This window comes from Solanum stenotomum, chromosome 4, assembly GCF_019186545.1.
Source record: "Solanum stenotomum isolate F172 chromosome 4, ASM1918654v1, whole genome shotgun sequence".
Lineage (NCBI taxonomy): Eukaryota > Viridiplantae > Streptophyta > Magnoliopsida > Solanales > Solanaceae > Solanum > Solanum stenotomum.
In genome coordinates, this window is record NC_064285.1 from 23,616,007 (window position 1) to 23,633,245 (window position 17,239).

The 17,239-nt window shown below is 36.4% G+C and overlaps 1 protein-coding gene and 1 pseudogene across 1 annotated transcript; both read left to right on the plus strand.

The window, feature by feature from the left end:
* Positions 1-13,541: 13,541 nt before the first annotated feature.
* On the plus strand, positions 13,542-13,898 carry LOC125861895 (SKP1-like protein 1A; annotated as a pseudogene).
* A 2,562-nt stretch (positions 13,899-16,460) lies between these two features.
* Positions 16,461-16,835, plus strand: LOC125861367 (SKP1-like protein 1B). The gene has a single exon (XM_049541285.1). It carries the CDS (start codon positions 16,461-16,463, stop codon positions 16,833-16,835), a length of 375 nt encoding a protein of 124 aa, XP_049397242.1.
* Positions 16,836-17,239: the final 404 nt, after the last annotated feature.

Genomic DNA, 17,239 nt, shown 5'->3' on the forward strand with positions numbered 1-17,239 from the left:
AAAAATACATAACTAAAAATTGCCTTGACTCACGAAACCCCCACCCACGGACTGTGGGTGAGTCCATGAAGCGTACTGGCAAGTTGTGGATGGTTCAGAGATTTGTGGAGGAGCACGGGAGGTCTAGCCTCGACCCACGACCCCCACCTATGGGGTGTGGGTCCACCCACGGCTCGTGGATGCCCATCCATAGGTAATGCTATTTTTTTTTTACAGCTTTTGGGCTGTTTTAAGGGTCTTTCTCAAGGACCCCTTGGGTGGTCCTTGGGGGGTCGTACCTTGATGCCCTAACCCTAAAACCCTCATTTTAGATACGAGAATCATTTTTGTGAGTTTTAATCCTCATACCACACTCTAAAACTCTTATGAAAAGCTCTAGAACTCTCTAGTTCAACTTACTAGTTTCCGGGGCATAATACACATACCTCATAGGATTTAATCCTTGGCGAAATCCACAACCAAACTCGCAAGAACTTGACGAATCTTGAACTTTCTTCTCCTTTCCTCTTTTCTCTTATCTCAAAGCCCTAGCGTAATTCTCAATAGCGTAAACTGAAACAACTCAGTTTAGACCCCAAATAATTTATTAAAAATGAATTAATTTAATTGGGTATGGAAAAGACCAAAATACCCTTCTAAAATTCGGTTTTGACTTTCCATATCTAGACAGCCCAACTTTAAATGGACATATCTCACTCATACGAACTCGGAATTGAGTAAACTTGGAGGTGTTGGAAAGATAATTCAAAGCTCTTTCCTACAGTATCTTGTAGCACACCAAACACATCCTGAGCGAGGAGTTATGGTCGTTTAAAGTTGACCCAAAACTCAAACTTAACATAACTTAACCAATTTTCCAAATTTTTCATGTTTTCCTAAAATGACTATTTCTAATTCTAGCTCTCTCTAGTTCTTTCAAATAGAGAGATATTACAATATCTCCCCCTGGGAACATTCGTCCTCGAATGAGATTACTCTTAATAGGCTAAGGGTGTAACATCTAACATTAAGCTCAAACACCCACCAGGCAAATCTAACACAACAAGTATATAAATTAAAGAGTACTAAAAAGAGAATTAGTACCTTAGTTTGGAATTTCTCCGGGCTCAAAGATATGTGGATATTTCTTCTTCATATCCTCCTTAGCTTCCCAAGTAGCTTCCTCAACAAACTGATTCCTCCAAAGAACTTTGACTGATGCTACTTCCTTAGTCCTCAACTTGCAGACTTGGCGATCTTGAATCCGAACCAGAATCTCCTCATTGTAAAAGCTATCCTTGATACCAGTATCTTCAGTTGGTATGATTAATGAAGGATCTCCCCTGCATTTCTTCAACATGGAAATATGATATACCGAATGAACCGCTGCTAACTCTTGGGGTAGCTCTATCTCATAAGCTACATTACCCACCCTCTGGATATTTTGTACGAACTAATATACCGAGGACAAAGCATCCCTTTCTTACCAAATTTCATAACACCCTACATGGTCGAAACTTTCAAGTATACCCAATTATCTACTTCAAACTCTAACTCCCTTTTCCTAACATCAGTATGGATTTCTAATGACTCTGCACGATTTTCAACCTTTCTTGAATCACCTTCACTTTCTCCATAGCTTAATGAAAAGTCTGGTCCTATCAACCCAACTTCACCAACTTCAAACCATCCAATTGGAGACCTGCATCTTCTCCCATAAAGAGCTTTATAAGTAGCCATCTGGATGCTAGAATGGTAACTATTGTTGTAAGCGAACTCAATGAGAGGTAGGTGATCATCCCAATTCCCTTTGAAATCAATCACACATGCCCTCAACATATCTTCTAAAGTCTGAATAGCGTGCTATGTCTAACCATCTGTTTGAGGATGAAAAACAGTACTTAAGTTCACTTATGAACCCAAGCCTTTCTAAAAAGATTTCAGAACTGTGCAGTAAATTGTGCACCTCTTTCCTATATAATAAATATCAGAACCTCATAGAGTCTGACTACCTCTTGAATGTACAACTTGGCATAGTCTTCCGTTGAATGGGTAGTCTTTACCGGCAAAAAATGGACTGATTTTGTCATCCTATCAACAATCACCCAAATAGAATCATGTTGTCTGCAAGACCCTGGAAACCCAGTAATGAAGTCCTTATTGATCATCTCCCACTTCCATTCTGGAAGTTCTATATTCTGAGCCATACCACCGGGCCTTTGGTGCTCTACTTTAACTTGTTTGCAATTCGGACACTTTGCAACAAACTCTGCAATGTCCTTCTTCATACTACTCCACCAATATACTTCTCTCAAGTCATGATACATTTTTGTGGAACCCATATGGATAGAATAGCTGGAGCTATGAGCTTCCTAAATGATCTTCTTTTGAAGTTTATCCACCCTTGGTACACACAGTCTATCTTGATACCTCAATACACCATATCCCCCTTGTTCAAAAGTCATTACTCTTTGCTTATGAACATTTACCTTCAATTCAAGCAAAATAGGACCTTGGTCCTACTTCTCTTTTTACTTATGACACTAATGATGATTCAGCCCCATTCATCATAACTACTCCTCCTTCTCTGGAATCCATTAGTCGAACTCCCAAGCGTGTAAGTCTGTGCACTTCTTTTGCTAAATCTTTCTTGTCTTCCTTTAAATGGGTGGTACTACCTATAGACAAGCTACTCAAGGCATCAACCACAACATTTGCCTTGCCCGAGTGATAAAGAATACTCATGTCATAATCCTTGAGTAACTCTAACCACTTTCGTTGTCTGAGATTAAGCTCTCTCTGACTAAATACATACTAAAGACTCTCGTGATAGGTGAATACATCTACATGAACACCATAAAGATAGTGACGCCATATTTTCAAAGAAAATACTACATCAGCCAACTCTAGATCATGGGTTGGGTAGTTCCTCTCATGAACTTTTAACTGTTTGGAGACATTCTACATTAATACACAACCCAAACCAACTTTAGACACATCACAAAATACAACAAAGCCTTGTGTGCCTTCTGGTAAGGTCAATACTGGGGCAGTAGTTAACCACTTTTTTAATTCCTGAAAACTTTCTCACAAGTTTCAGACCATTGAAACTTCAATATTTTTTGAGTCAACTTGGTTAAAGGGGATGAAATGGATGATAAACCCTCTACGAACCTTCTGTAATAGCCAGCCAAACCCAAGCAACTCCTGATATCAGTTGGAGATGTGGGTCTAGGCCAATTCTACACTGCCTCTATTTTCTGGGTATCAACATTAATTCCCTCTCTAGAAACAATGTGGCCTAAGAATGTTACAGACTCAATCCAAAACTCGTACTTAGAGAACTTGGCATACAACTCTCTATCTTTTAGAGTTTGGAGAACTATTCAGAGATGGCGAATATGAACGTTGCAGGAGCATTAGTCAAGCCAAAGGACAGAACTAGGAACTAATAGTGACTATAACGGGTTCTGAATGTTATCTTTGGAATGTCACATGCCCTTACTCTTAACTGATGGTAGCCTGATCTAAGGTCTATCTTAGAGAAACAAGTAGCACCCTTAAGTTGATCGAAGATATCATCAATTCTCGGAAGATGATACTTTTTCTTGATGGTAGCCTTGTTCAACTGACAGTAATCTATACACTTAGGAAACCATCCTTCTTCCTCACAAATAAGACCAGAGTGCCCCAAGGTGATACACTTGGTCGAATAAAACCTTTATCTAGGAGATTTTTCAACTACTCCTTCAACTCTTTTAACTCTACTAGTGCCATTCTATATGGAAGAATGGATATAGGATGATTATCCGGAAGAATGTCTATGCCGAAGTTTATTTCTCTCTCAAGAGGGACTCCGGATAGATCATCTGCAAAGACTTCTGGATACTCACTCATAATTGGAACTGACTCAATATGAGATGTCTCAACACTAGAGTCATTAACTCAGACTAAGTGATAGACAGAACCCTTGAAAAACTTTCTCACCATAAGGTACGAAATACAATGACCCTTAGGCATTGTTGAACTGCTACTCCACTCTATAACTGGCTTATTAGGAATTTGGAACCTAAAAAATGGAGTTCTACAATCAATGGAGGCATAACAGGCATAAAGTTAGTCCATACCTAGAATGACATCAAAATCTACCATGTCTAACTCAACTAAATCTGCCATGGTGTCCTTGTTTATTGATGGAAATGACACAATCACGATATACTTGCTCAGCTAGAATAGACTCCCCAATAGGTGTAGAAACACAAAAGGGTTCACAAAGTTTCTTAGGAAGAAAATCAAACTTCGTTGGAACATAAGGAGTCACAAAAAATAAACTTTCTCCTGGGTCTAGCCATGCATAAACATTAAGAGTAAAGACTTTGATCATACCAATGACAACATCTGGAGAATTCTCTTGCTCTTGACGACTAGTGATCACATAAAGGTGGTTTGCTCCTCCGCCAGTACCGGAAGTAGCTCCTCTAGGTTCAACCCTGTCTGGGGAGCAACTGATGAAGATTGGACTCTATTGCCCTGATTCCCATTACCATGCCGGTTCTTAGAGCACTCTTTCATGAAGTGACCCTCTTGTCCACATTTGAAACAACCTGTAGAGCCATTGCGACACTTACCTGCGTGGTTCCTACCACACTTAGCACATGTAGGAGCCTAGTTACCTCCTTGTGCCACACTACACTGTGATTGGGTAGGTCTACCTCTGAAGTGTTGGGAATTCTAACTATTGTACTCATATTTGTTTCTGGGTGCAGGTGCACTAGCAAATGATGGAGCATGTCCCTTTTGCTTTTGCTAAAAGGATGAACGGTTCATATTACTTCTTTGTTGCCCGGACTCATTCCCTGTCTTCGCTTTCTTATTTCTAAACTCCTCCCTACCCTTACCTACTGCACATAAACCATCAACCTTGTTATATCTATGTCCCCTATCAGCATAGCCGCCTTGCCCCCTTTTCTTGATAGACGGGACAATCCAGCAACATATAGACTCATCCTTCTCCTCATATCCGTAACCAACTCCGGAGCATATCAAGAAAGTTGGGTGAACTTCAAGCTATACTCATGAGCACTTAGTGAATCTTTCTTAAGGGTAAGGGACTCTCGTACCTTTGTTTCTCTTAGTTCTTGGGGGAAAGAAATGCCCCAAGAAGGCCTCCTCAAACAAAGCCCAACCCAAAATTGGTTACTCGCAAGCACGAGTTAGAAAGAAACTATATAGAGATGAACTCTATCGCACGAAATGAGTATGAAAGAAGTGAGATAGTTTCTAAGTGTCGCAGCCTCCTAATTATAGACGTGGAGTGCTTCACACCGATAGCTAGGACTCTACTGACGCGGCTACATAGACTCCCTAAGACTCTTGAACTCTGTGCTCTGATACCAAGTTTGTCACGCCATGAGCCTACACTGTGGGAGGGACTGACACTCGAGAACCATTGCTGGCCCCAAGCAAATGTAATGACATGTTCCCATCATTATATAAATGCCCGGGGGAAAATTTGGGGCCGGAAAACTTTTTTGTAGTAGTTAGATTTTCCTAACCTAGTCAAGATTTGGACGAAATTGGAGTCTTTAAGTTGTAGGAAAATATGGTAACAACCATGTGAGTTAATTATAATTTTGATTTTGATTACATGAGTAGTTAGATAACTCGTTAAATAGAATGTACGACTTTACAAAATTGAATTCGAGCGAGTAGACCTCCCAGAATCCATCTTAACGTAAAGAGTATCTTTTGATCATTGTTGGTTAGAGATGTGTTGTGAAATGAGGGTCTTGGAATTCTTTAAATAGCTCACTAGTTCCGTGCAAGCCGCTTTAGCGGGATTGGTGTCGCTCTGGCGGGGCCGCTGCAGCAGGGAGAGTGTCGTTGTGGCGGGTTCGACGCGACTTAAAGTCGTAAATAAACCCTTAAATGACCTTATTTGGCACTTTTCAGTTTTTAAAGCTAAGGAACGAACCCCAGGTGACTCCTACTCGTTTTTAACCATTCTTGAGGCCAAAAGTAAGCTTTTCACTCCCCAAATCCGTTTTTCGATTCGTAGAACATAAAAGAATGGGTGAATGTTGATGGGGTGGTTTTGTTATAGATTCTATGGTGGAAACAACCCTATTTTGGATAATTAGGATCATAGGTTTGATCTAGGGTTCATAAACTTGTTAGTAATTTGGGTAATTAGTGATTGTTTATTGATTCCCGTATTATATTGATTATTTGTAGACTAAGAACAAGCGGAACGAATCCGGAAAGGGAAGGATCAAATTTCTTAGGGTTTCAAGCTTGCGTTGAGGTAGGTGTTGGTTGTGATTCTATGATTGTGTTATGTATGTTTGTTTTTGCTTCATTATGATACGTGTATGTACATAAATGTTGCATTATTGATCACACTTGTTGTAAATGGGTTAGATGAATGATGGTTACTATGAAAGCATGACTTAATTGTATGATCTTGAGGATATACTTGTGATTGTGATTATGGTGTGTTGAATGGATCGATTGCCACGTTTCGACATAATTAACTGGGATTAGTTGGCACATTTCGCCATAATTATGTGATTGGTTGCCACATTCCGGCATAACTATGGGATCTGTTGCCACGTTCTGGCATAATCATTGGATCGGGTTCTACGTTCTGATACGCTAACTGTTTGGGTTTGGGTTCTATGAGAGGACCAATAATTTGATATAATTGTATATCTTGAGAAATGTGAAGCTGTTCGTTGTTAATAAATGTTGATAATATTGTATATGTTCGTTATATGGATGTGATTATATTGTTGTGATGACTTATGTATGTTGCACTTAGTGGGATAACCGTGTGATTCTACTAGTACACTGTGGTTGTATACTGATACTGCACTTGCTCTTATTTTTGTTGAGTAATGGGCATCTTCAAGCGTCTACTGACAGACCTCGCTTAGGAGATCAGTCATCGTCATTCGAATTCGAGGGTGAAACAATTCTTCCGAGCTGGCATGAGTTCTTCTTTCTTCTATGTCCACTATTTCTGAACTTAGACTATGTTCTAGCTAGTTGGTTAGTTCATTATATTGGGGTTGAATCCCTTCTTGTTTAGACTTGTTTCATTGTTAGATATTTTGGTACATTGACTTTCAGGTTCTAGGTTATTTCTTCCGCATTATTTAGTTCTTGTTAGACTTTTGTTGGAGCTTATGGGAATTCCCTATTTATTTCCTTAGTATTTAACTTACTTCTGTATCTTAAATGCTTTAGTTTTTGGTTGAGTTGCTTGGTTTGGGTTGTAGTAGTGGTTCTCCCATCGGAGGATTAGTGTAGGTGCCAATCACGATGGTCTGGGTCTTGACAAAATTGGTATCAGAGCCTAGGTTCGTTGATCTCGATGTACCAAAACGAGTCAAGTAGAGTCCCGCGGAACGGAACGGGGATGCCTTTACTTTTCTTCGAGAGGCTATAGGACTTTAGGAAATCTCTCTATTTTTCTCTTGTCTCCTTTTGTGCTATAACTTGATTCCAATTGGTATCTCGCCTCTTGCACTCTTCTGTTCGCAGCTGGTTAACACTAGATACAATGGCGTCAGGTTGTAGCTCCCGTCAATGCTCCAGCTGAGGAATATGTAGCGAGAGGTAATGGTCGAGGCAGGGGTAGAGAAAGAGCTAGGGGTAGAGATCGTGGAAGAGTAGCGCCTATTGGGAATGGAGCTCCTGTTGATAATGCTCCTGTGAATGAGAACCGTCTTGCACATCATAAAGAGATTGAAGAGGAGAATATTGATATTGAGGTGATGAGTATCGATAGATTAGCTTGCTTGAGTGTAACCAAGGGACCTTTGGCAAAGGAAATTTAGATCTTGGAGTCTAAATTCATGCAATTGGGCATCTCAAAAAGAGGTGGGGTGTTAGCTAGTATTGAAGTGAGGGCCACGTTCATTGAGGAGATCAAGGCAAAATAATTTGAAGATGAGAATTTGGGGGAGCTTAGGAAGAAAATGACAAATGGTAAGGCACAAGAGACGACTATTGATGCGTATGGTGTGCTCAATTTTAAAGGGAGAATATGTGTTCCTAAAGTAGATGACTTGATTGAGAAATTATTGGCAGAGTCTCATGGTTCGTGATATTATATTCATTCGCGTGTGACCAAGATATATCGAGATTTGAAGCAAATTTATTGGTGGCCGGGCATGAAGAAGGATATAGCGAAGTTTGTGGTGAAGTGTGCAAATTGTCAACAAGTGAAGTATGAACATCAAAGGCCTGCAGGTTTGTTTCAAAGAATGCCAATTCTGTAATAGAAGTGGGAAACAATAGCCATGGATTTTGTGGTTAGTCTTCCCAAGACTTTGGGGAAGTTTGATTCTATTTGGGTAGTGATTGATAGATTGACCAAGTCAGCCCATTTTATTCTGGTAAGAATAGATTATAATGCTGAACAATTGGCTAAAGTTTATGTGAAAGAGATAGTGAGGTTGCATGGGGTGCCCCTCTCTATCATCTCAGACCGTGGTACCCAATTCACATCTAAGTTTTGGAGGAAATTACATGATGAATTGGGCACCCAACTCACTTTAGTACAACCTTCCATCCACAGACAGACGGGCAGTCAGAAAGGACTATTCAAGTATTAGAAGACATGTTGAGGGCATGTGTGTTTGATTTTGGAGGGCATTGGGATAAGTTCTTACCTTTGTGTGAATTTTCTTATAATAATAGTGATCACTACAGCATAGATATGGCACCATTTGAGCCACTCTAAGGGAGGGGATATAGGTCACCCATAGTATGGTTTGAGGCTGGCATTATGAAACCTTTGGGGTTGATTTAGTGAAGGATGCTCAAGATAAGGTGAGGAGTATTTAAGCTAAACTTTTAGCATCCTAGAGTAGAGAAAAGAAATATGCGGATCACAAGGTAAGAGATATGACTTTTCAAACCGGTGAAAATGTTCTTCTTAAGGTATCACCCATGAAAGGGGTGATGAGATTTGGCAAGAAAGGTAAGCTAAGTCCTAGGTACATTGGTCCATTTGAGATTCTTAAATGTGTGGGACCAGTAGCGTATAGATTGGCTTTACCTCCTAATTTATCAGGAGTTCATCCGGTATTTCATGTATCCATGTTGAAGAAATATCATGGTGACAGGGATTATATCATAACGTGGGACTCAATTGTGTTAGACATAGGCATCTAATATGAAGAGGAATCGATTCCAATTCTTGATCGTGATGCGCGTAAGTTGAGGACCAAGGAGATTAAGTACGTGAAAGTTCAATGGAAGCATCGTCCAGTTGAGGAAACTACTTGGGAAACCGAGAGAGAGATGCAAGATAAGTATCCCCAATTGTTCATCGATTCAAGTACTACTTCATTCCTTTCTTACCCTATTTTCCTAAGTTTTGTCACTCGAGGACGAGTGATGGGTAAATTGGTATCTATTGTAATGACTTGTTCCTGTTGTTATAAAAATGCCAATGGGGGAAAATTTGGGCCGGAAAACTTTTTTGTAGTATTTAGATTTTCCCAACCTAGTCCAGATTTTGACGAAATCGGAGTCTTTAAGGTGTAGGGAAATCTGGTAATAACTGGTGTGTTAAATATGACTTTGATTACATGAGTATTTAGATAACTTGTTAAAGAACCCGTATGACTTTATGGAATTGAATTTGGGTGAGTAGAACTCCCGAAATCAATCTTAGTGTAAAGGGTATTTTCTGATCGTCGTTGGTTAGAGGTGTGTTGTGAAATAGGGGTCTTGGAATACTTTAAATAGCTCACTGATTCCGTGTAAGCCGCTTTAGCAGGATTGGTGTCGCTCTGGTGGGGCCGCTGCAGCGGAGTAAGAGCGGCAGTAGTGGGTTCGACGTGACTTAAAGTCTTATATAAATCCTTAAACGACCTTATTTAGCACTTTTCAATTTTTAGAGCTAAGGAACGAATCCAAGGCGACTCCTACTCATTTTTCACCATTCTTGAGGCTAAATGCAAGCTTTTCACTCCCCTAATCCATTTTTCGATCCGTAGAACGTAATAGAACGGGTGAATGTTGATGGGTACGGTTTTGTTATAGATTCTATTGGGGAAACAACCCTAATTTGGATAATTAAGATCATGGGTTTGATCTAGGGTTCATAAAATTGTTAGTAATTCGGGTAATTAGTGATTGTTTAATGATTCCCGTATTATATTGTTTGTTTGTAGACCAAGAACAAGCAGAACGAATCCAAAAAGGGAAGGATCAAGTTTCTTAGGGTTTCAAGCTTGTTTCGAGGTAGGTGTTGGTTGTGATTCAATGATTGTCTGATGTATGTTTTTTCTTGCTTCATTATGATACATGTATGTATATGAATGTTGCATTATTGATCACACTTGTTGTAAATGAGATAGATGAATGATGGTTACCATGAAAACATGACTTAATTGTATGATCTTGAGGATATACTTGTGATTGTGATTGTGGTGTGTTGAATGGATCGGTTGCCACATTTCGGCATAACTAACTGGGATCGGTTGCCACGTTCCGGTATAACTAGCTGGGATCGGTTGCCACGTTCTGGCATAACTATGGGATCGGTTGCCACATTCTGGCATAATCATTGGATCGGGTACGACGTTTCGGTATGCTAACTGTTTGGGTTTGGATTCCATGAGAGGACCAATGATTTGATATAATTGTGTATCTTGAGAAATGTGAAGTTGTTCGTTGTTAGTAAATGCTGGTAATATTGTATATGTTCGTTATATGCTTATGATTATATTGTTGTGGTGACTTCTGTATGTTGCACTTAGTGGGATAGTCACATGATCCTACCAGGACACTGTGGTTGTGTATTGATACTGTACTTGCTCTTATTTTTGTTGAGTATAGGGCATCTTCAAGTAGTTACTGACAGACCTCACTTAGGAGATCAGTGATCGCCGTTCGAATTCGAGAGTGAGCCAATTCTTCTGGGCTGCCATGAGTTCTTCTTTCGTCTATGTTCACCATTTCCAGATTTAGACTATGTTCTAGCTAGTTGATTAGTTCATTAGATTGGGGTTGAATCCCTTCTTGTTTAGACTTGTTTCATTGTTAGATGTTTTGGTACATTGACTTTTAGGTTCTAGGTTCTTTCTTCTGCATTGTTTAGTTCTTGTTAGACTTCTGTTGGATTTTATGAGAACTCCCTATTTATTTCCTTAGTATTTAACTTACTTCCGTAACTTAAGTGACTTAGTTTTTGGTTTAGTGACTTGGTTTGGGTTGTAGTAGTGGTTTTCCCAACGGAGGGTTAGTGTGGGTGCCAATCACGACGGTCTAGGTCATGACGGCAAACCCTTGGCCTGACTTACTTACTCAGCAGAAGACTTAAACATAAGAAATAGTCTCAAATAAGGAACTTACGAATTAAACTTAAAATGTCTTTAAGGGAATATTCAAACTAGCCAAAATGGCAACTCAAGTCTCATAGAAAAACATTTAAAATACAAGACTAAAGAACTATAACTACTCGTCTATGAAGCCTCTTAAACCAAGAGGGATGTCGGGATAAGACTCTCGATCATCCTAACAACTAAAGTACTAAATCAAATGATAAAGGGGTCCTCCGAAAAGCAATGAGGCTCACCAACTAACTCTGAGTGCTCAACTGGATCAACGAGGCGCTGGATGTTGTGTCTGCAATGATGCAGGCCAAATGGTATCAGTACATTGAATGTACGAGTATAAGCATAATCTTGAAAGGAATCTGAAAGGAACACTTACCTTGGCTTTACTCAACTCTTGCATAACTCAACTCAAATGCACAGTAAAACAACAATAATGGTGCAGTTTATACAAAGCATTAAAATAGTAGGTAGAAACTTAATTTTTTAAAGAAATGAATAACAACTCAATTTACATATAACGTAATATAATACTATGGTAGTTTCTCTAACCGACAACCATCACTATGAGCCTAAGTGATGATGCAACGTCTCGCCCACGCTGCCAAAACTGTCCTATACTTTGCCTTCATATAGAACACCACAACTAAGTGGATCTACTAGTCTATGCTAAAAAGCACCAAGAAATCATCTAAAATATATGATCCTTTCTACCGATGATGGCTACATGGTTTATGGAAACTTGAGTTATTATGAACTCGCGTCTCCATATCGGTGCTCAATACTACTCCCAAAATATACTCAGCTCATATGTTTTAAAAACAAAACTCTTTCTTTGATTTGAGATAATTTCTCAAAAACTAGCTCAAGGGCTCATTTGGAAATCGATGTTTCCTTTCTTGCTCAAATGTGAAAACATTTTAACTCTTGGAAATACTTAATTCCCATATAATCTTTAAAGAAATGAACTTTACTGTTACTCTTTACTCAACTCAAAGCTGAAGTCTTAAAACAAAGTTAAAATGTTTGCAAAAGACTTTTGAATGACTCTAAGAATTCTCTAGACTTGGCTCTTAACTTTCCTTGAATTTGAATTTATGGATTTAAGGATTGTGATTTGTGATATGAAGGATATTATGATGTTTAAGAGTGTTTTTAGATAGTTAAACATGAGAAACGATCAAACAATCATTGTCTGGAAACTATTTTGTGATGCAGAGATGCATTTAAATATTTGGTCACGAAATTAATTTTGAGGCAGAACGTTCGTGACCGCTCACGTCGTGAGGAAGAATTTTCCCATCTTGAGGAACAGGTCCGTGACACGGACCTGATACCCTGATTCACCCGACTTTTTCCTTCTTCATTTTCCAGCCCCAATCCACCTAAACTCAATTCTTTTTCCCAAATTCTCTTTAGATTCAGATACCCAGTAAATGTACCTAAGAACCTAACTCAAAACAACTCTATAACTCGACGCAATAATCTCAAAAACTCCTCATTCTCAGCCCAGTCCAAGAACGAAAACAATTTCAAGAACACATATCAAGAACATCAAACTTTCAACCTTTTTAGAATGAATTCACAGTGAAATAAACATGTTTGGCACGTGGGTGAATGAACCCAACGTAATGAAATTCTCACATACCTCGTAGGATTGAATCCTTGGCAAAATCCACAACCAAACTCACAAGAACTTGATGAATCTTGAACTTTCTTCTCCTTTCCTCCTCTTTTTTCTTCTCTCAAAGCCCTAGCGTGATTCTCAATAGAGAAAACTAAACTAAATCCGTTTAGACCCCAAATAATTTACTAAAAATGAATTAATTTAATTGGGTATGGAAAAGACCAAAATACCCTTCCAAAATTCAGTTTTGGCTTTCCATATCTAGACAGCTCAACTTCAAATGGACATATCTCACTCATACGAACTCGGAATTGAGTAAACTCGGCAACATTGGAAAGATAATTCAAAGATATTTCCTACGTATCTTGTATAACCCCTACATCATCCTGAGATAGGAGTTATTGTCGTTTGAAGTTGAACAAAAACTCAAACTTTACATAACTTAACCAATTTTCCAGATTTTTTATTCTTTCCTAAAATGACTATTTCTAATTCTAGCTCTTTCTAGTTCTTTCAAATAGAGAGATGTTAGATTTGTACTGGACGAGGCAATAGCCGTAAGGTCACAAACCATAAAGAATATGGTTGGAGTAGATTGTGTTTCAAACGGCATTCCCATGCCTAATGTCGATAGCAAAACAATGACCAAAATGATTGAATACTGGAAGAAACATTCGGAGGAAGACCTCTCCAAAGACATAGTGTTGGAGTTTGACAAGGCTTTTCTGAAGGTGCACCACTCGATTTTGCATGCTCTTATCTTAGCTGCTAATTTTCTTAATGATAAGGGAGATATTGGATAGATGTGTCAAGAAGTTGCCGATAGGATTAAAGGAAAAACACTAGAAGAAATACGTAAAGAATTTGATATCAAGAATGATTTTACTCCCGAAGAAGAAGAGGAGATCTGTAAAGAGAATGCTTGGGCTTTTGAATGATTTTATAACATTACTGTTATTTTTTGTTCATTTTTTATTTTAGAACTAAAACGGTCTAGTTACCTATATTTTATTTTATTTTATTTAGTTATATATTATGTGGTTCATTTTTATAGAATTGTTCTTTGATTGTGATTGCTTTATAAATTTTAGAGATAAGGGTCTGAAAAATAACCCAACTTTGGTCGGATTTGTTGTTGCGATACTAAACTTTAATGAGGACCTATTACATCCCTAGACTATTTAATACCGTATTTTAAACATATATATTTGCCCATGTGGACATAAAAAATAATGCAAAATTATAAATAGTAATGTCTCCACGTGGGCACATATATACATTTAAAATACACTATTAAATAGTTCAGGGGGTAAAAAATACTGTATTAAATAGTCTAGGGAGGTAATAGGTCCTTATGAAAGTTTAGTATCGCAACAACAAATCCGACCAAAGTTGGGTATGTTTCAGACCCTTATCCCTAAATTATATTGAAAAGAAATTAAAGTTATTTATACAAACAACTTAATGATTGAAAATAGAGTCTAACTATTGAACTTATAAGCAAACCAATTATTGATTAAGCTAGAAAAAATCAATAAAATATTTATTAGCTATAATTTCACCTAACAATTAAATTAATAGTTCTTGCTCTCTCACTTTTACAAGAAAATTAAATTGAATATTGATTCAACATTCGAATTGCAAAAAAATGCTTTTGACGGATTTTTAAAAAACTAATTATTAAGAAATAAATATTGAGATATTCAAAAACAAATTAAGATAATTAAGAAATAAATTCTGAGATAAGCAAACAAGATAGAAATAATAAAACAAACATATTAAAACAAGAGAGTATTTAACTCAATCCCGTGATGTGCTTTAAATCATAATTCGAACCATCTTCAGTTGTTCCTTTTTATAGAATTGTTGTTTGTTTTAATTGATTTATGAATTATGTTGAAAATAAATTAAAGCTATTTATATTTAAAAAAATCATTCGTATAGTTGAAAGATGAATTTGATATTTCAAAATGAAATATCTAAATTTAATTTATTAATAATTTTGGGTTATTTTTGTTCAAAGCATATTTAATGGACTTGATATATTTTCTCAATTATTTGGCACAATTTAAATACTGAAAAATCTCTTCACACAATATTTTTTTTAAAGTTACTCATAAAACAACAAAAATGATTTAAATATTAAAAAATTCTTTAAAAGTCTATCAAAGTTTAAAACTTAAAATACAAGAGAGAAACATTATGGAGTTTCTTTTTTAATACAATGTTATATTGATCTACATGTCACTTTTAAAATTTTATTAATAATGTTAATTTGTGTTAAAGCTTAAAAAAATTCTCCGTATTGAAAAATTCTTAGTAGGAAGCTCTATAGTCCGAGTGAGATTTTACTTGGCACAATTCGAATTAAGAAGAAACTAAAAAATAATGATTGGAGGAACGTATATATGTATCATCTTTCATTTTGCACAATTTATAGTGCATCTTGCAAGGTAATAGTGGAAGAGCTCAAAATATTACAATAGCAAAAATCAATTGTTACAATTATATGAAAAAAAAAATACTAGTAATATTCCAAATTTTAGGGCAATATTTACTACGCCTTCTCAAGTAAATGTATCATTGACAAAATTCTTATTATTTAGTTTACTATATGCATATGTAATGTATCGATATTTTATAAATAGTTTAAGATTGTATATATGTATGATGTATAACTACAAATTAGATATGTATAACTAATCACAAACATATTTATGTAATATTTATAAATTACAACGCATCTTCCTCACGAGTTAAATTTTTTTTCAATACCGACTAGCTCAAATCTACTCTAAATAGTTCTAAATTATATATATGAACAAATCTCAATGTTTCGATTCTTTTAATATATTATATATTCACTAGAAATGATCAATTTACATTTACGGTAGATCAAATTTTAATGTTTGGGATTCAAAATGTTTTAATGAATGATTTCAATGGACATCTGATTCAAATCTCCACTAAAGTATCCTAAAATATAGATATCATTAGCTCCTCTCAATATTTCTATTCTTTAGATATATTATTCACTCAAAATAATTTATAATTCCGATGATGTCAAATTTTATTTATTTAAACTTAACCAATTGCCGGAAGAAGATCTGAGTAGACATAGACATAATCGGTAAATGATCAAATGGTCATTCTATTGTTTTAGTTTTTCAAGTACTTGTATCAGAAATGTAGTCAAGCAGAGTGATTTTAACAACTATCAGAAATGACTGGTCTTCAAGTAAATGATTAATGAAACAATGAGTTTAGAACTTTCCTTGTCCCTTTTAATTATATCATTATCATAATAATCTAGATTTTGCAAAGCAAATTAATTAAACTTCAAAAAAGGAAAAATAATAAGTTTAGGTCTATGTGATATTTTGCTTTCCATATTCCTACCACAACTTTGGAAAGTAAGTAAAACCTAATACACTATAAAAGACCAAGCTAGTCTCATGTATTGAAATCATTCATTCATAGCTATTTTCATTTAATTTGCCATGTCTTCAGAAAAACTCATGACTCTTAAGACTAGCGATGGTGAGGAATTCAAACTCGATGAGGCTATAGCTATGAGGTCAAAAGTCATCAAGAACATAGTACAAGACATGGATTGTACTTCTAATGCCATCCCTTTGTTTAATGTTGATGGAAAAACAATGACAACAGTGGTTAAATATTGGAAGAAGCATTTGGAGGAATGTGTTACGCAAGATCAATTAAAGAATTTTGGTCAGAATTTCTTGAAGATGAGCCACTCAGAATTATTGGGTGTTGTCTTGGCTGCTAGATATCTTGATGATAAGCATTTGAAGAAGGTAATAATCCAAGAATTTGTTGATAGAATCACACAGAGAATACTAGAGGAAATATGAGAAGTATATGGCATCGTGAATGATTATACTCCAGAGGAAGAGGAGGAGGTCTGTAGAGAGTATGCTTGGGCTTCTGAATGATTTTATAATATTTCTATTATTTATTTAGCTATATCCTATTTATATTTTTATTTTATTTTCTGTTAGTTCTATCTTATGTTGTTCCCTTTTGAAGAAATGTTGTTCGATTTTTATTGATTTATAAATTATGTTGGAAAGAAATTAAAGCTAGTTATATTATTTGGAAAAAAATATTATCCTTTTAGATACATTATTCACTCAAATCTCCTCTAAATAGTCCTAAATTATATATATGAGCAACTTTCGATGTTTTAATTCTTTTAATATATTGTATATTCACTCGAAATGACCAACTGGCATTTGCAACGGATCAATTTTAAATT